This window comes from Trichophyton verrucosum (assembly GCF_000151505.1).
Source record: "Trichophyton verrucosum HKI 0517 chromosome Unknown contig00081_1.f1.exp, whole genome shotgun sequence".
In the NCBI taxonomy this organism is placed as follows: Eukaryota; Fungi; Ascomycota; class Eurotiomycetes; order Onygenales; family Arthrodermataceae; genus Trichophyton; species Trichophyton verrucosum.
In genome coordinates this window covers 12264-32748 of record NW_003315588.1, presented here as the reverse complement: position 1 = coordinate 32748, position 20485 = coordinate 12264, and the positions used below count along the sequence as shown (strand labels likewise).

The window sequence follows — 20485 nt, the reverse complement described above, 5'->3', positions numbered from 1 at the left end:
AAAACACCCAGCAGAAAACGACGGCCTCTTCTCTCGCGGACTCCCTCGCTCTCACCACACACCCGCCAACCGACCTACCAACCCACACTCCTTTTCTCCAGGCTGTCTCGTCCAGTGGCCGGCCCCAATTCACGAGCAAGATGTTTAAGAGTCTTCTGGGAACCCAGTCGAGCACTCGATCGTCTGACTCGAGCCGCCATAGACATCGTCGAGATCGCGACGACGACGACGACAGCCGTTCGAAATCCTCATCACACTCTCACCATCGTAAATCGTCTCGCCATCATTCGTCTTCCTCGAAGCACAAGTCCTCACGAAGTGACGATCGTGACGCGGACAGGCATTCGAGCTCAAGACGGTCCTCGAGACGGCATGACGACGAGGACGATGGCGCACGTTCTATCATTGCTCCTAGCGAGATAGCGTCTGAAGCTCCGTCGCGGACGCTGGATGGTGAGAGGAGCACTTTTGGCGATGACCCTAATGACCATTATAAAGAGAGAAGGGCTCGCAGAAGAGGTCATGGTGATGACGATTCGATGCTGGACCAGGACTCGCGAGATCCACGGCGTCGCGAGAGGGAGACATACCCGGAGGAGCTGAGATATCGTGATGATGCTCCTTCCGCGGTAGACTCTGACTTACGAGATTCTTCACGTCGTGATAGAGATTTATATTGGGGTGAACCGCGACAACGCTCGCGAGATCGATATAACGATGACGACAGACGAAGCAGAAGCAGTCGTCGATATGATGAACCAAATGCTGATGATAGATACGAACCAGCTACTCGCTCGGAACGACGCAGCAGGACTCTAGATGACCGAGCCATCCCCGAAGGCCAACGGCCAATTGAACCCGCGGGCCGCCGTAGAACTGCAGCTTCTGGCCCTGAGAGCTCGCGGTCTCCCTTGTACACTACTGATACCACCTATCCGCTGCCTACAACTTCAGGTCCTGAGAATATACCTCAATCATCGTATGGTTATCCTCCACCTACATCGGGCTCCTATCCCCCTGCAGATAGTTCTCAGCAACCGCCTTTGATAGGTTCAGCGGCCGAATATTATGGAGACCAGGGCCAGTCGGTTCCGAATCAACCAGGATTCACACCCAGTGCTATCTCACCTTCCGGGCCTGAATACGCTCCTCCTTCAATGCCAATACCCCAATTTGATCAGCACGAAGCTGGACCATCCGGACCACCGCCTCAGCATGGCACTGGCACTGCGGCACTGGGCGGTATGGCCGCCGGGGCAGCTGGCTACGGAATAAATTCAGCCATGTCTGGAGGATCACCTTCCAGCGGACCCCCAAACACATCACCAACTATGCCAGGAAGCATGCCGGCCGATATGCCCTCCAACTCGCTGCCTAATGCACCATCTGGACACCCGGATGACCGGCCTCAACACCATTCGTCTTCATCGCACGGGGGCCTTGCCGCCCTTGGAGCGACGGCAGGCATTGCGGCTGCAGCAGGTCTAGCAGCAAATGCTTATCACAATTCACACCACAATTCACACGGTAACCACCAGCAAACACCGTACTCTCACAGCCAACAACAGAATTATAATGGAGGCTTTCAACAGGGAAATCTTGCCTATCAAAGACGCCAACAAGGCCCCCTAAGAAAGTTCGTTGACTTTTGGCGAGATCCTGAAGGCGTGGCACTGTACGAAGAATACTCTGAAATCACTGGAACCTGTAGGTACTGCTTCGAGCCAGGAACGACCTCTCGAGATGCGCCACGCAAGCATAATCGATATCGCCGGAGGCCATCCAATGACAGCTTTGGCGGCCGATCCAGAGTCGATAAGTTGAGCCGATATGGTTCCTCTGAAGAAGAAGGCCATCACAAGAGCTCGAACCGCAAGTCTTGGTTGGCTGCTGGCCTGGCTGCATATGTAGGCAAGTCTCTCTGGGACAAGGGGAAGAAGGACCGCCGTGATCGCTCTCCATCCATTCGACGCCCAAAATCATCGTCCTCCTCAAGCGTGGGAGGGAGGGGAGCAACTTCTTATGGGCAGACTACTGTCTCGGAATATTCTCATCCACAGTCTACAATTGGTGGTGGACAGAAACTAGACAGATATGATTCCCGGAGTGATGTTTCCAAGCCGTCCATATCAGCCCATTCAAGATCTAAATCTGAAGGACACCGACGCCGGGATCGATCAAGGTCATCATCAAGTGATAGCAAGTCTGGCAGATCTGGCCTGAAGACTGCCGCCATTGCAGCCGGTGCACTAGGTACTGCTGCAGCCATGTCATCAGCCAGCCATGCGCGTAAAGAGAGACGGGTACGTGCTGGCAACCGGAGCAGGTCACCTAGAAAATCTCGAAGACGTTACTCTTCCTCTTCTAGTTCCTCGATGATTGATATCTCTCGCCCTTCGGCCAACAAGGGCCTGGCAAGCTTTTCAAACTTCTTTAGTGCACCATCAGAGAAGAGCCGAATGGGCCGAACCGGCCCGCGCAGGAAACAGCGGAACTTGTTTGGCCTTGGATCAACATATTCATCTTCGGATGATGCTGACCTTGCGTTTGGTTCTGGCTTTCTTAAGTCGCGGACTTCAAAAAAAGGGAAAGGCCGGAAGCGGGACGAGGATATCGATCATAAGCTTATAGGCCTGGGTGCCACTGCTGCTGGGCTTGCAGCTTCAGCATCAATTGCAAACGGGAGAAGGCATCATGGCCTGATTGCAGTCAAGGAGCGAAAATCCAAACACGAAGCACCTGCTGACAATGTTTGGGAATCTGTGTCCGATGAATCATCCTCTGCTGATTCTGGCCTGGCATATGGAGGGCCATCATCTAACAGCCGAGATTCCTTTACATCTGACTCTGGAACTTCAAAGTGGCGATGGCGATGGGGTTCTTCAAAGAAGAAGAAGAAGGTATCGCAACCCTTGGAATACCCCAATAAACAGGATGGCTATGGACGAAATTCCCAGGCCTCGTTTGCTCCACCATCTAGTACCTACAGCCTCCCGTCCATGCAGAATGTCGACCCTATCCCAGCTTCTGAACAATCGTTGACGCCGTACCGCGATGGACGCAATTCAACTGGTGGCCCGTCAGCTTTTGACACAACCAAGCCAATGCTCATTTCTCACTCCGAGAATACGGAACTTGGCCAGCCAAAGCCAGTAGCCCCCATATCTGACTCGTTCTACACCCGGGGGGACTATGAAACCGAAAAGCCCAAGCCTATCTTCAAGGAAATTGCCCCTGCTGTGGCAGGTGCTGTGGCGGGCGCGGCGTTGATAGGGACAGCCCATGAGTACTACAATGACCACCCCTTAAAGGATTCCAAGGGACCTGCTACAGCTGATGTATCCAAGCCCAAGGATATATCGTCAGCCCAGAGTAATCGAGAGCAACACGACTCCTACAGTGATGCAGGCCCAGTACAGCATCGACAGAATCAAATTATGCCACCCCCGCCTGCTTCGTTACCAGGTAAATTCGACCAAGGGCCGCTGGCGGACGATGTGAAAGTGGACCGCTCTAGAAAAGCAAGGGATGATAGCGACATATCTACGAAGAAAGCAGAACGAAGAAGAAGAAACTCTTCCCCTGCCTTGGAAGACCACTACACCTATGTCACCCCATCAGATCTATCTAAGCGCAGCTCCGCAGGAAAAGGCGTCCATTTTGACTTGACCAAGGAGCAGCAAGACAAGGAGATGCGCCAGCTAGAGCTGGAAGGTGAAAAAGCGGCCAGACGCTACCAGCGAGATGAAGAACCAGCGTCGGATCCAGAGAGCCGGATATCCAAGTCTAAACGACTTCATCGTCCGGAGATTTCCCCGCCACTTCCTGATGAAAAGTTTGAGGAGCCTCTTAGTGACAAGGACGCAGAATCATGGTCTATGCCTGCTAGGGTTGCCTTTCCTGTCCTCTCCGGTGCTGCCGCTGTTGCGGCTGATCGCATAATTGATGAAAAGAAGCGTAAAAGGGAAGAGCGCCGCAAAGAACGCCGCGGCTATTCTGAATCTGAGGCTGGATCGTCAGCCGTCTCCAGACAGCGATTTGATTCGCCTGACCGCCGCTTCGTTGAGGAACCCGGAGAACTAACTGAGAAGCCGCTTCCAAACCCAAAGACCAAGCCAACTTATGAGAACTATGCGACTTATTTCGCACCTCCAGAGCTTCGCCGTGAATCCAGCGCAGAGTCAGCCCCTGAATCAACGCCAGCACCCAAACCCGGCGCAACCAAATTTCGTGTTATAGAGCCTCGATCTAGCCCACTTGATACCGAGCTGACGAGGGCTGAATCAACCAAGCCCACAAACCTGCCCTGGCCAGTTCCTCACCTGAACCTCATTGAGCCTACGCCACCTCAGAGTAGGACTGGTTCTGTTCTGAGCCATAGTGGTGAGACAAAGGACCTCCCAGTTGCCGACCCAATTGTGACTGTCCCCGAACAAGCTGCTGCTCAGGAAGATCGGGATGATACCTATAATAGTGTACGGAATAAAAAAGCTGGACATATTGCAACCTCCGAAACCCCTCTTCCTGGTGTTCCTGGAGCGGCAAAGAAACTGAGCAGTGATGGGGATATGGAAGTTATCCCTTCCAAGGCCAGGACCCGAGAACTCCCACCGAGCCCCGAAATTCCTTCGCCGCCTCACCATATGCCTGGTGAGTTTGGGGATGACATCGATTTTGCTGCTACACTCGCTGCCGGCACAGCTATGTCAGGGTTTGACCCCTCTATTGTCACCGACAATCCCGCTTATCATCGCCGTGCCTCACCTCCTAGGTCAGAGGGCGGTCATAGGGATATGCATAAGGAAACTCCAGTATCCTATGTCCATCACGTTTCTGAGCGGGAGCCACTTCCGCTAGTCAGTAAGGAGGAAGTGCAGGCTGTCCCTGCCCGTCAAATAGAAGAAACTACGAGTGAAGCCGGCAAAGGTACCTTTGCTCGAGACATGCAAGATCTGCCATCTAAAGATGCCGACAGCTCTCCACCCGAACCCACAGCTGCAAAGCTCAGCAAGAAAGACAGGAAGAAACAGAAGGCTGCGCAGAAGAAGAGCAGGGATGCTGGCGAGAAGGACCTTGAACTAGATTGGGAAGAACAGCCTGCGATTACTCCATCAAAGTCTACTGAAGCTGACCGAAAAGTAAGGTCTGACAACATTAACGAGCCAAAGGCTGCCAGTCGAGATTTGTTTGATGTAGATGATAAACAGAATAAGGCCTATCGTGACCTTTCTTCCAAGGGAATGGTAAATGAGCGTGAAGAAGTGCCTGGAAATGAAAGAGAGACATGGCAAGATGCAGCGGAGGATATAAGGCCTCGCGACAGCTCGACTAAGCCAGTGGACATAAGCTCTCCAGCTCGCGAGTTCGGCGGTCAATTACCGGATAATAATCCCCGTGCTTCAATGCCAGGGAATTTTGAGGATGTATGGGCTGATATAGGTCCTGTTGGTGGAAAGGATAAGCCCTCTGTTCCTGCAGACAAGGGTCCAGCGGACGAACCTGAACTTGCAACTGCTGAGAAATCCAAGAAGAAATCAAAAGGGAAGAGCAAACAGGGAGCTGATGAACCTAGCCCTGTCGCAAGCGAGACAGTAGGACCTTCTACGCGTGAAATTGAGATAGACGAACCCGTTGATCGGAACGTCGAGTCTGGCACTGCCACGTCTGTTCCCGACGTTGCTGGGCTAGAAAGGGGGAAGTCCAAATCAAAGCGGCGCTCAAAACGATATGCTGAACTCATCGATTCCCGGTCAGAGGTTGGCGACACCTCCAAGCCAGATGACGACAATGTATCCGTAGTCTCTCGGGCTAAGTCAGAGGCAGCAAAGGATTCCGCAAAGGGTAGTGATAAGTCTCGGGGTTTCTTTGGACTATTCGGCTCTTCTTCATCTGCGGACAAAAAGAGTTCCACGCGCGAAAGGGACCGATCACCTCCGCCATCAGAAGTTTCAACTAGCTCAAAGAAGAAGAAAAAGTCGAAGAAAGATCGCCATGCCGATGAAGATGCCATCAATGCCGACGACAATGACTTGCCGGCATCACGAGATATTGAACCAGTAAACGCAGATGACGCAGATAATGACAATCAACAAAGGCAGAAAAGTAAAGATCGGAAGAAAGACCGTAAAAATCGATATGAGCAGATAGTCGAATCTGGAAAAGCAAGTGATGATGAAGTATGTAACTACTAATAGGTTCTTTTTTTCTCTTAATAATGCCATTCTTTCCCTCTTTGCTGACAGGAACTCTCAGGACAAGAATCGATATGATACCAGTAGACAAGCAAAGAACGACACTCTAGGCAAAGAGCAGCCCTCCGGGCCTTTTTTAGATGATAGCCCGGGAATAACTTCTGTGCCTGCTGCTCCTTTGAAGCAAGCTCCCGCTGCCGCTGCTGAGAAAGCATTTGATAGCGTCTCGGCCCCAATATCTACCTTTCCTCTGCCGCTAAACCTGCCGTCTCGTGGCCGAAGCCGTTCTGTTACTCCCTTGCCTGGGGAGAAAATAGTTGATTTGCCTACACAGTCTCATAGCAGACCTTCATCCCGGTCACGATCCCCCCCTGGTACCGCAAAGCGAATATCATGGCGGGGAGGGTTCAATTTTGGAGACCCGAACAGCTCCCCCACTGCAATTCCCATTCAGCTCCGCCGACCACCATCAACCCCTGATAGAGGAGCTCATGATGGCCAGGTTTCTCCGAGCAGGCCTAAATCTGGACACAAGCGACCAAAGTCCACCGAATTCAAGACGAATCGTGAGTTTAGACCATTATGGCTTGTCGAACGGCATACCAGCAAAACGGAACTGCCTGAAGAAGAGACATACCCATCACTTCCCTCTAGTAAATCTACGTCTCGAATGTCGTCGGTCGAAGATTTACGGGCCAAAGCGCTTGAAGACAATGAATCTATGGATATATTCTCAACCCCAAGACGCCGACCATCATTGCATGTTGCTACTAACGACTCTTCTTTTGACGTAGATATCCTAGGTTCTCAGCAAGCCACCCCGACTGCGCATTCCTTCAGACCCCAAGACCGGAAGCCAAAGGAGAAGCCGAAATATGAGTTCCATTCTCCGTCTGAGCTCCTGGAGGGTCCGATGTCGTCTCGATCCGCATTGAGCGATGTTCCACAATCTTCGGATGGCACAGTTATTCCTGACAATCGGGTCCAAGAACTTGAGGATATGGATCTTCAGAACCTACCGCCTCTACCTGAGTCTCCAGTCCACGAAGACCCTAAATCTCGTGAGTTGGATATCACTCCTGAAGTCAGCCAGGATGTGCAGTCAACCTCTCATCGTGAGCCTGAAGTAGAAGCAGCAGAAACCCCAGCAGAAACTCGATCAGAAACGGTCTCCCTTGAACACCTCCCTCCGCTCCCTGATAGCCGCCCGTCTACTCCCATTGCTGAGCAGGGAGTGGAAACGGAGGAGCTAGTGGAGGATATCGATCGTTCGTCGACTCCCCGGCCGACACATCGTGAACTTGATGAAGTCCCAGCCGATACCCCTACCATGATCTCGGCGGCTCCGGACTCAGGCCATGCCACGCCGACTCAACTTTCGCCAACATATCGTGCAAGTGAGGCCAGTGAATATGAATCTGTTGATGAGGACCACTTTGTGGATGCCAGTAGCCAGGCACTTATGAGCCCATCTTATCAGAAAGACTTCAACTCACCAACTACACCTACTCAGTTAGCATATAATTCCGAACCTCATGGAGCAGTTACCCTTCTCCCTCCGGCTACCGCGATTTCCGCCTATGGCGTTCCTGGTGAAGGTAGCATTTCCAAAGATACAGATTCTGAATCTGTGATGACAGTAACAAAAGATGACAGCTTTGGAGGGGAACCGAAACCTAGTGCTGGAAGTATCAATGATTCTGAACTTGAGCTTCCATCCGAAAGAGCCAAGGAATCTGAGGATAAGACTGAAGTCCCAGCACCATCGAAATCTAAAAAGAACAAGAAAAAGAAGAAGAAGAACCTTGATGCAGAGCCTACTTCTACAGCCCAATCTGTAGAACCTGAGGTTCGTCCTGCCGCAGAACCAGCTCCTGAACCAGCTGCTGAACCTGTTTCCGGGAGTCAAGCAGAAGAAAAGGCTCCTGTAAATATCTCGACTGATACCATCTCATCTACGGCCACTGATCATGTCCCAAGCGAGGAGCCAGCCCTCTCTACTGGTATTGGCGAAGAAAGCAGCCTGGAACCCGTAAAAGAAGACCTAGTTGCTGGATCAGTCGCCAATAAGCCTAAGAAGGGCAAATCTAAGAAAGGACGCAAAAACAAGTCTGGGATAGATTCTATTGAAGGGTCAAGTCAGGAATCCAATGAATCTTCGGCAGGTATTTCTACCCGGAAGGATAACTTCGCCATCACGCAGGACGAAGGCTTGGGGGATTCTACAAGAGAAGTAGCGGGCGCTCAGTTAGACGATATGGTGATCGATTCAGTACCTGACATCAATTCTCAATTGCAACATGCCCGCCCTGGTATTGTGGATGCCATCCCTCCAATGGCAAATCTTCCTGATACAGAAAAGGACCCCAAAGAAGCTCCCGTCTCAGGGGAAGTTTTAGCTCAAGATGTTCCTTTACCAGTTGCAGATCTTGAAGAAATCGATGCTCTCAACTTTGTTCTTGATGAACAAGAGCCTACTGCAGCAACAATGGCGCAAATAAATGACCATCTGAAAGATAACTCGGCGTCTCTGCCTCTCAGTCCTGAGCAGAAACCGCAAGATATACCACTCCCCCTTCCTAGTGCAGAGGAAGCCGATCTTCTTGAAACAACGAATGAAAGGAGCGCAAATGAGCCGGCTCTACTAGATAGAATTTCAGGTGTTACAGGCCCTTCATTCCCCCATGAACCTCCGGTAACTGAAGTTGCTCCGCCTCTTGCAGATACAGATATACACAAGATAGAGAGCGAGGACAGAGGACAACCTGAAGACCCAGAACCTGCTGCAGGGATGGCCGGAATTCCAATAGGCGATGCAAGTCACGAATCAAATTTCCCAACGACTACAGGCCACGGTCAGCTCCTTCCAAAGCTCGAAGAAGACATACTTCCAACACCATTTTCTGCAAATCTGGTAGACGAAAAGGGCATTCACAGTGGTACTGACATGTTCTTTGACGCTGCCCAAAATGTGGATGCACTAGCCAAGCACGAACTTCCGGATGAGCTGGCGGACAAAGAGCCGGAACCTTATACCCCTGCCATTAAGTCCGAGGAGCTTGCAGAGCCTGAGCCAAAGCAGAAGAAAAAGAAAGGCAAAAAGGGCAAAAAGGACCGCAAGAACTCTGCATCGATTGACAACATTGAAGCATCAGCATCTCCGGAACAGCCACTTGTGGAATCACCTGAAGTACCGGTGAGATCTAATGAAACAGAGGAGGCTCCAACTGTCGCTTGGAATGAAGAGACTGTTGAGCAACCGTCCATTGAAGAGGGATCTCTCTCTGCTAAAGGTGCCGAGGCTTTACCCTTGTCAACAAACGATGACGCTAACGCGGCCGAACCTGGAGTCATAGCCAATGACACACCACCACATATCCCAGGCGACAACAGCTCTCAAGATGTGCGGTCAACGTCGAAGCAGTCCAAGAAGCAAAAGAAAAAGGACAAGAAAAAGCAAGAATTGCTGAACAGTACGCTAAATGAGACTGTTCCTGAGGCAATCAACGTCGAAGAGAACACTGAAAAGAGCACATTGGCGGTTCATGATACAACAACAGCTACCGAAGAAAGCAGCCAAGACCAGCCAGTAAATAAGGCCATTGTTACTCCTGTTCTCCTCGAAGAGCCGAAGGGTACCCTCGTTGACATCCCGGTCGATGAAGAGCCAACCAAAGAGGATACGTTGCTGACTGGCGCTAAGCTCGAAGTGCCTACTCAGGTAGACATAAGGGACGAAAGAGCTGTCGAGGAAGACTCTAACATCATCAAAGCCACCGAAGGAAGTGAAGCCATGCGATTCAATCTCCCTCATGAAGAAGCGAATTTGCAAGCAGAAACCATTCCATCCACTGGGGAAAATGCAGTTAAACTTGCTAAAGCCAAGAAGGATAAAAAGGGGAAGAAGGGCAAAAAGAATCGGGAAGTCCTATCTCTAGAAGATGAAGATCAGAGTTCGGAGAAAGGCAAACCTGCCGATGGGCAATCGTCGATGGCTTTGGAGGCTGAACCGTCTACCCTAGGAAGCCCCCCAGCCGAAGAAAAACCCACGGAACCTGTCGGCGGTCTACCAATGGATGCCAATGACGTCCCTGTGGAAACTCATGTTGAAAACGCATTAACAGGCAAGGAAAAGAAAAAACGCAAGAAGAACCGCAGTGTATCAGCTATTGATGAAGCCCAGCCAGTTCAGAAATCCTCTCCGCCAGATGTTCCTGAAGTTGATACTGAGGCTCAAGGCTCTATTCCACTGGAGGTCCAAGATGATCCTCAGAACACTGAAGTCTCCGAGCCTTTAGCTGAAGCACCATCAGCCGTTGATAAGCTACTAACTGAGTCTGAGCCTATTGAAACCTTCCATGAACAAGGACTAGCCAGTGACAACATCCCAATGGATTCGCAGGCCTCGGAACAAGTAGCCGACCAACCACTAGGTGTCGACGGATCGAGAATAGGATACCAGCCCTTGGAGCCATCAACTAGAACTGCTTCAGAGATTAACGATACACTTGAAGGGCCACACGCCTTGGAAGCCCACAAGAATGAAAATCTTCAAGAACCTGACCCCCGGCCATTGGAATCTTCAACTTTGCATCAGCCTTTGCCCTTTGAATCTACGCCACAACCTTTAGTCGAGGAGCCATCTGAAGCAATTAAAGAGTCCCCTGCACCTGCCGATAAGCCCGTGGTATCAGAACCCCCAGGTGAGAAACCAGCAAATTCCGAGGAACTTGCAATGGAAGCGTCTGGTGAGATGTCTCTACCAGTAAAGGGTAAAAAGAAGAAAAATAGGAATCAGTCGCAGTCCTTGGACGAGGAACCCCAAGCAGTTGAATCATCATCTTTAATTCAAGAGTCATCAATAGAGACTCCGCGAGATGGGCCGTCTGATCCCGAAAAGGATGCATCAGCAGAACAGCGGGATGATGAACCGCATGAAACTTTGGGAAACAGAGAAGTAAATGTTCAGCAGGACATGCTAATCGAGCCACCAGTAGACAAGCTGCGGCCAGTTGACATTGCATCCTCAGAAGTTCCTGTTGATATCCCTCTCGCCCCTAAGGAAAAGAAGAAGAAGAGGAAGAAGAAGGGCCAATCAATATCCATCGACGAGGAACCAAAAGCCATAGAGTTCATAGCTCCTGTTAGTGATTTATGGGCAGACCCTCTTAAAGATGCTCCAAAGGAAACCTTGCGGGATGTCGAGGCTCAGGAGGATTTGCGTGTGGATAAACATCTTCAAACTCAGGAAGAGGAGGCTCTAAAACCTCGGAATGTCCGCCATCAAGACACGGAGTCACCTGCCCCCATTGAAGATTCCTCCGCCGAAACTCTCCAGGATATGCCTTCAGAGAATATGGCGCTTGTTGAAGACACACCGGTAGACTCGGGTTCTTCTAAAACACAACAAGGTGGACCTACTGATATTCTCCAGGACAGGCAGCCAGAAACCCAGCAAATTGGAGACTCCCGTTCCATTGAGGGTGAACCCATTACAACTCTAGAGGACAAACGACCTGAAGTCACGGAGTCTGCGGAAGGCGAGCAGCCAAAATCCATCCCATCTGATGTTTTAGAGCTTGAACCTAAGGACATTATAGACGAAAACCAACCAGAACCCAAACTTTCTGATCCCCAGGATCCACTTCCCGCTGAACTAACAGACGACAAGCGACTAGATGTCCACCATATTAGCATTCAAGAAGACCAAGAAGGTGCACCCGTTGTCCCACACGAGGTACAGGCACAATCTCAGATTGAAAGCTCTGAACCAAAGGTTGAATCCGCCGAACTTGAGGATGACAATCATCTCAAACCCCAGAGTGACCAACTAGCTGAGAACCAAAAGGGTGATGTAGTAGAATCTCACGAAGAACAATCAACAGACATCGTGGACACAGCTTCTATGGAGCCGCCAATTGAGTTGACTTCTACACCTAAAGATAAGAAGAAAAAGAAAAAGAAGAAGGGTCAACCCAAAGCTCTGGACAACGATACTGAAGTTATTGAAACACCAACAACTGTTGATCAACTCCCTGTAGACACTGTGGACCAGCCTGTACCAGAAACGCCAATCGAAAAGCCTCTTACCGCGAAGGAAAAGAAAAAGTTGAAGAAGCATCAAAAGAAATTGTCTCTGGAGCAGGAGTCTCAACCGGTAACAACGCCTGGGGTTGCTGATACACCCTCCGTGGAAACCCAGAAAGAACAAGACTTGGAGGTAGACACAAGTTTACCTTACTCCGCGGGTACCCATGCCGAGCAGCCTTTGCTGGACCAGGGGATTGAAAAAGACCAGGAGACACCACACTTGGAAGAGCTACCTATACCCAAGGAGGCAGGGCAACCTTCCGAAACTCTCGCCGTCGAGCCCTCAACTGAAGAGCCACTAGCGATAGGTAACGACTTACTAGAGCAACATATCGACAAACCTCTATCTGCGAAGGAAAGGAAAAAGAAGAGGCAAGAGAAGGCAACAACTTCTTTGGAAGACGAGCCTGTGGCCAAAGAGGAATCAGTTTCCCGTGAAAGTGCCCTAGATGACGCATTCGGCACTGAGCCGATACCAGAAGAGCAAACTCCTGAGAAACCTCTATCAGCTAAGGAAAAGAAGAAAAAGAAAAAGAAGAGCCAGGAGGATCAAGCTGCGGGAGAAGAATTTTCAGCTAAGCCTGAGGAGGTCCCAGGGACTTCGGAAAGTACGTCAGTTGAATTCATGGCCCAGGAGGTTCAGGATGTTGACAACACTCCGGCAGAGGCCCCTTTCGAGCAGCCTTTGACTGCGAAGGAAAAGAAGAAAGGGAAAAAGGACAAGAAATCGAAGCAATCTGTGGGTTGGACAGATGAGGTGCCTCAAACCCCCCAGGGGCTTGAAATACCGAGGGAATGTGAGACAGAGGCCTCAATTCCAACTGAGTCTACTGCCACCACAGCAGTTATATCTTCGGCTGAACCATCGCAGGAAAATATCGAAGGCAAATCCCAAGGTCCGAAGGAGCAGCCTACCGACGTAGCTTCCACCCAACCAGGCATGGTAGAAATGGATATCGGACGCACTGCTCCCAGAATAACCGAGCCACAAGGAGACGGCGGTGAAGTTGAGACTGGCAATCCAGACGAGGACGGTAAAGAATTTCAACTCTCTAAATCTCAGAAGAAGAACAAAAGTAAGAAAAAGGCTGAAGTTTCTTGTTGGACTGATGAAATTCCGCCTACGCAGGTTGACAATGGGCCTGCAATCCCTCCTACAGAGCTTGAATCCCAGCAACGATCGTTACCCTTTGATGAAGAACCTCTCAAACAACCTGACACCTCCACCAATGCCTCGGATGCTCTACGAAATGACGCCTTAGACAATCTTCCTGCTACCGACGCGGACCTGGCTGTATCGGAATCCAAGCCATCACACTCCCTGGCTAATGTTGATGGCCAGCCCGAGGATGTAACCATTGTTGAGGAGAAACTTATGGAAACACCAGTTAACGATGCCACTAGGCCCGATATGGTTTCCTTGCCGGAATCAGTGGGAGAAACCACAGAACAACATCTGGCCCCTGAGAAGACTCAAGAAGGTATCAAACCATCCATGGAGATTCAAAGCACCGGACCGGGGCCATCTCTCGATGATCAAATCATGGAAAACATCCAAGAGAGTGCCACTGAGAATCCTGCCGATGAATCGCTATCTGACAAGAGTAAAGGCTTATCATCAACTGGTCTAGGAGACGCCCTTACCGAACCTTCAATACCTGAACTACAGGATCAGTCGACACCAATCCCTCCATCAATCAGCTTATCGTCAAGACCAGATGCCGAGGGTAGGCTAGTGGACTTGCGTGGGGCCGGAGCATCAGTAGATACAAAATATTCTGAACCCATCAAGGAACAGGAAATCCAGGTTAGCAAATCTGAAGCCAAAATTCCAGAGTCTGGACCGATTGATTTCACAATTTCGGAGAAGATTTGTGAACATCCGCCCCCAGAGCAGTCCCAAGCCGAAATCTCTGATGCCATGCAAGAGACACCGACCGAGCTACCCAAACCGGAAGAACTTGGCCTTGCCCTTCTATCTACGGAACAATCAACAGCTGATGACAATGATTCCGCAGCTACCCCTTTAAATCGCCATACCACTGATGATGTCCCGCTCAGCACTATCCCCCAACTTACAACTGTGTCTGATGAACTCCCAGCCCGAGATACAAGTAAGATGTCCAAGAAGGAGAAAAAGAAGAAAAAGAAAAAGGGTGTGATGTTGGAGGGAGAACCTGTTGTTGCCCCTGAGTTACCAGAGATCAAAATGCAAACTTTACCTGAGGAACCTAGCGCTCCAGAGCCTCTCATTGCCGATATGAAGGAAGAGTCACTGCGAACACTTTCAAAAAAGGAGCAAAAAGCTGCAAAAAAGAAGGCTCGCGGGGCTGTAGCTGATGTCGTCAAGTCAGATTTCAAGGAGGACGTAGAAGCAGTTAATTCTACCCCAAATGTCCCTAAAATCACAGCTGACATTACAAAAACCACCGATTTCAACAAAGTTGATGATGCTCCAACGACAGAAGAGCCTGCAGAAGTCGGTATCGAGCAAACTCATGGATTGGAAACACAGCCCATTTCTACGGACATGACAGTTGATTCTGCTGGAAAAGATACGGTAACGCCACCTATTCCACCTTTTGTGGACGACAACATGACAGAGCCCGAGCCAGTCGGAGCAGCGGCAGAGATCAGCCATGAACCTACATGGGATGAAGGCTCAGGACCAAGAAAAAAATCAAAGAAACAAAAGGAACGTACTAAAGGTACGATTACTTCTCAAACGGAGACGGATGCCCCAGGCGAATTGAAAGATCCTGAACTAGAAATACAATTGGTGAGAGAAGAACCAGCTCAGGAGCCAGTTTTATCAGGTCAATCTTCTAAGAGAAATAAGAAAAAGAAAAAGAAGGGTGTTCGAGGTTTGAGTGGTGATGTTGAAGCCCCAGTTGCGGAAGAAAAAGAGATTGAAGCAAATACCATCGATGCGCCTGTCTGTCCCGACGTTGATATGCCTGTTGCTGGCGAGGCTGCAAGCCCTAAAGAGGATGAGGTATGGCCAACTATTGACTGGGATCATATCCATGATAATGTATCTAATACTGTTCCGTACGCTCAGGTTAACAACGAACGAGAGATGGACACGGCGTCGTTGGATCTTCAACTTTCTGGTGACCATGAAGTCATCAATGATACCCCCGAAATTCAGCACACAGTACTCCCCAAGACAATGACACCGGGAATTGGAGACTTCAGTGAAGATACGGCTCCTAAATGTGATGACGTCCCGGAAAAACCAGTAGAAACTTTCGCTGGGGAAACTGGACAAAAACCCAAGGGAGAGAGCATGAGCGAGATTCATGATACCAGGGCCCCTCAATCAGCAGCGGAAACACTGGCCTTTGGCGGCGGAGCAGTGGAAGAGCGTGGACCGGACCAAGACGTGTCCTTCGGAGAGAAAATTGACGCAAAGTTTGTGCCCATGAGCCGCCAAACACCCCCGCAAGTAATAGATTCGGCTATGGAGATTGATAGCAGCTTTAAGGAAAACTCGCAACCAGTAGCCATGGAACATGCAGCTGTGGACGACAGTACTAATAAGGATGTGCCAATGAAAGACTTGGGCGCAGAGCCCTCAGTCGAACAAACAGCAAGTGAGTTCCATGATTCAAAAGAACCAGTCATGGCGCTATCACAGGAAACCCAAGGCACAGAACCCACCTTGGACACGGGAGCTTCGCCGGTGGGAACCGAGATTTCCCCACAGTTAGCAGACAAGGGAGAAACGGTAGTACCTTACGACATTTCTATCGGCACATTGCAAGGTGAAGATACCTGGCCATCAACAGAAGGGAAAGGGGAAAAGGTGAAGAAGAGCAAGAAGTCCAAAGGCAGGGGGAAGGCACTTGAGAGAGACAAGGCTGAGACTGAGACTCCGTTGTTTGAAACACAGGAGCTTCAAGCTCCATCAACTGCGAAGCATGAAATGACTAAACCAGTCGAGCCTACCACTGGCCTGACCCCAAAGCAGCCAGAGGAGGAGGCTATACCAAGTAAAGAGAAGGGGAAATCCAAAGCGAAGGGTCTTGTAGGAGAAGACCTTGGATGGACCGAGGCCACAGAGATAGGAAGTCAAGACCTAGCCATACTTCAACAGGATTCTCTAGACAGCCCCGATCCATTGTCTAAGCTTGTACCTGAGTTTGTATCAGGGCCCTCAACAGAGCCACCTCCAGAGGTCGAAAGTGCTTTTCTGACAACGGACGAAAAGGAAAACAAACCTAAGAACAAGAAAAACGAAAAGCCAGCGGTAGTTGAAACCGAACAGCCCGAAGACTCACGACCCCCCATATCTGCGGTTGAGCCGGAAATTCCAACTGAAGTAACTGCGGCAATTCCAAAAGCTGCAAGGGAGGAGGTTCCTGAACCAGAAGCTGAATTTCTCCCTAATGTCACCAAGAGAAAAGGAAAGAAGACCAAAGCTAAGGGCAAACGTCCAGCAAACGTTGGATCTACGATTGAGGCAGGGGAAAGGCACTCAGAGGTGACTCCTGAGCTATCAAGGGAGCCAGAGGAGCCCGTCAAATCCAATGAGCCTAGTTTTTTGTTCACAACAGGACCAGGGGGCGGGCCAGAAGAAGATATCTCACTCTCAGTGACAAGCAAGAAGGTGAAGCAAAACAAGAAAAAGAACAAAACTCAACTCTCTGAGGATCTAGTCGCTGATACCACAAAAACACAGCTACTGACACCTGAGCCTGAGCTTGCTACTAAACCTGCATCCTTAGAATCATTAGAGGCGCCTGACTGGTCGCGAAAACATGAGTTACATCCTGGAGATGATAAGGCAGCACGGCAGGATACCGGCACATCAGAAGACTTGACGGTCTCTCAGGCTCTTGATATCGGTGCCTCTGGGAATGAACCTTCTGGCGCGGATCTGGAGCCTGTCAACCAGGCGCCCGAGGATGTTCAAGTGTTAGACAAGTCAATGGCTGAACCCGAGGCAATGATACCGACTCCTAAACGTGAATACAATGACGACCCTTTTTCAGTTGAATCAAGCTCTAAGGAGCGTTCTTCTGCTCTGTTATTCCACTCGTCACCATCCACTCGAGACTTCGGCTATATGACTCCAGCAACCCATGAACTACACGACCAGCACGAAGAACGTCCATCTACGCCTACTCCAATGCATCTACACAAGTCTATAGAAACAGACAAGCCACTGGATCACGCTGATGACACAACTCCCCATGCACTCCTCTCTACCCCTGAGAAGGAGATTTCAAGACCAACCACGGCCGAGGATATTGCACCCAGAGCCACCGAGCAAGCTCGACCATCTCTCGAACCTCCATCTCTCTTCGGAGGACCCTACGGACTGGCTGAACGGGAAAGGTCTGTCTCTAGATCGGTATCTCCTCCCAAGACGCCGCTGGGAACGATCGAGGAGCACTCGGCTATATCCGCGCCGTATGAAGCCCAGCACCCTCCAGCCTTCCCCCCACTGACCCCGGACGCTGCCCCTGCTAGCCGGGGGCCTGAGAAGAAGCAGCAAGCCCAGCCACAGACCTGGGCGACCCCGGCCGTCAACCCAGTCCACACCCCTGAATCGACACCTCCCAAGCTACGTCGGGTTAAAAGCCGCCGCAGCTCCGACCTTAAAGCGGCGAGCGAACGTGACTTCCGGCGCGGAAGAACCCGCACTCCGTCTCCCAGCCTCTCGCAAGAGGAGCAGGAATATCAGGAAGACGAAGAAGCGCGCCAACTTCCATCATCCTCAACGTATGACCCAGTCACAGACAAGGGCAAAGCGCCGCTGCGAGGCATGGCTGCCGACGTCTATGTAAGTTGACGATATCATCCATGGCTCCGAGTGACCAGTTCTGTCGCTAACACATCTCCATAGGAAGGATGGGGCGATGTCCAGGGCGCCCCGCCGCTCTCACCTACTCGCCCGCCCAGTGTGCGCCGGCGCCGCAGTCTACAGCGCCTCCAGGAGCTCGAAACTCGTCTTGACCAGCTTGTATCAGAAAACCGCCTCCTAGGCTCCTCCAAAGCCGCCGCCGAAAAGGCAATTGAGAGCCATGCCGTCGCTCAACGTCAACATGCGCGCGCACTAGAGGCACGTGACCAGACAATCCAAAACAAGGAATTGGAGATACAACAGCTGCAGAAGTCCTCAGACTGGCTAAAGAAGGAGATTACCAGGCTGACAGAGGTCAACGAAGGGCTTGCTGCTGCCAATGCTAGCTATGCGGCCTCCCGTGGCCTCGACGGTGGCAACAAGTCGAACTACAAGGAAGAGTGGGAGAAGTCGCAGCGGGAGCTGGAGAAGTCGCAGCGGGAGCTGGAGAAGTCGCAGCGGGAGCTGGAGAAGGTTCGTGCGCAATACGCACAATTATTCTCAGGCCTAGAGCAAATGGTCAAGCATGAAGTCGGCACTGCGCTCGCAGATAAGGACGCTGAAATCCAGTTGCTGCGAGACAACTTAGCTGATGCCCAGGACAAGATCAAGGAGCTTCAGGAGCAAATACAGGCCTCAGCCAAGGATGACATTCTTGTCTTCCACGACGAGGATTACTTCGACAATGCCTGTCAGAAACTATGTCAACACGTCCAGCAGTGGGTCTTAAGGTTCTCTAAATTCTCAGATATGCGCGTTTGCCGCACCACCAGTGTCCTCCGCGATGAGAAGATTGTTGACCGATTTGAGAATGCAATTCTTGATGGAACCGATGTCGATACTTACCTTTCCGATCGTGTTGGGCGAAGAGACGTGTTCATGTCCGTTGCCATGACTATGATGTGGGAGTACATCTTTACTCGGTACCTCTTCGGAATGGACAGAGAGCAACGACAGAAGCTGAAGACCCTTGAGAAACACTTATCTGAAGTCGGTCCACCAAATGCTGTTCACAAATGGCGAGCTACTACTTTGACTCTTCTCTCCAAACGGCCTTCTTTCAAAGAGCTTCGCTCACAAGATACCGAAGCTGTGGTCCAAGAAATCTACCGCACCCTCTCAAAACTACTTCCACCCCCTCATGAATTAGAGAAAACTGTCCTGGATTCTCTTCGCAACGTGATGCGGTCCGCAGTCGATCTTTCAATCAAAATGCGCACCCAACGTGCAGAATACATCATGTTACCCCCCCTCCAGCCAGAATACGACACCAACGGTGAACTCCTCCGAAAAGTCTACTTCAATGCTGCTCTTATGAACGAACGCAGTGGCGAAACAACCTCGAATGAAGAGCTAGAGGCACAGCGTGCAGTCGTTCGCATGGTCCTTTTCCCCTTGGTTGTCAAGAAAGGCAGCGATGAAGGCGATGGCGATGAAGAAATAGTCGTTTGTCCCGCCCAGGTCCTTGTTGCAAGGCCTCCAAAAGAGAGGAAGTCGTCCAAGGGCCTGAGTGCCGATAGACAAAGCATTCGGTCGACTCAAAGCTTCCCGTCTATTAGTATGGCCCCGAGCAACCCGAGTAACATAATGTGAGGCGTCACACTCTCATTAACTCGTTCACTGCGGGTATGTTCTTAATAACATTGCCTCCTTGCACACTCTCACGAATACACTGAAACATGGGAAATCACGGCGTTTCTGAGGATCTTATCTTTCATATCTTTTTTCGGATACAGAGTTTGGATGGGATGAACAGGATCGATATCCGGCATTTGGGTACTTTACACGGAGTTTTGTTAATCTTTTTTTGCTTTTCTGTCTTTTTTTCCTCTTTTTTTTTGTTCACTTCATGTTCCAATATGTTTTAACTTATGGCTCTCTTTTGTTGCTTGGATAACGATGACGAGGCCCACGATGTCTTGCGCAACACATTTCTTGTATTTAATTTTGGTAACATGAGTTGTTAATAGATTTTATGACCTTCAACTCTGACTGCTTCTTCGATTCACTTTACACTTTTCGCCGGCAAGCAACAGCCTGTTCTGATACCGGATCAGCAATGCAGTTTAATCGTTCCAAGCCGATCCCCAGGTCCGACAGGTTGAGCAGCATGACACAAAACAGAGATGATGCATAACTACTGGCCAATGATAGGGTGGCACTTCTGCCGCCGGCTGCATGGAAGAAGAATCCGGGCCTTACAGGTGGAACTTGATACCCGAGTCAGCCTGGGGCTGTGATTAGGGTTTGAACCGGCACTACCAGCCAGCGAAAAACCCTTCAACCATCGACGTCATCCTTTGGGTTGTCGATTGCTAGCAACCAAACTCCAACTCATCTCCCTGTTCCATGC

The 20485-nt window shown here is 50.5% G+C and overlaps 1 protein-coding gene across 1 annotated transcript; it reads left to right on the top strand.

Annotated features, from left to right (window-relative positions):
- Positions 1 to 140: 140 nt before the first annotated feature.
- TRV_00780 (involucrin repeat protein) lies at positions 141 to 20029 on the top strand (the record flags this gene model as incomplete). Its single annotated transcript, XM_003024996.1, has 4 exons — positions 141 to 6176; positions 6253 to 18072; positions 18136 to 19690; positions 19869 to 20029. The coding sequence occupies 4 exons, from the start codon at positions 141 to 143 to the stop codon at positions 20027 to 20029; spliced, it is 19572 nt and encodes a 6523-aa protein (XP_003025042.1).
- Between the last annotated feature and the right edge of the window lie 456 nt (positions 20030 to 20485).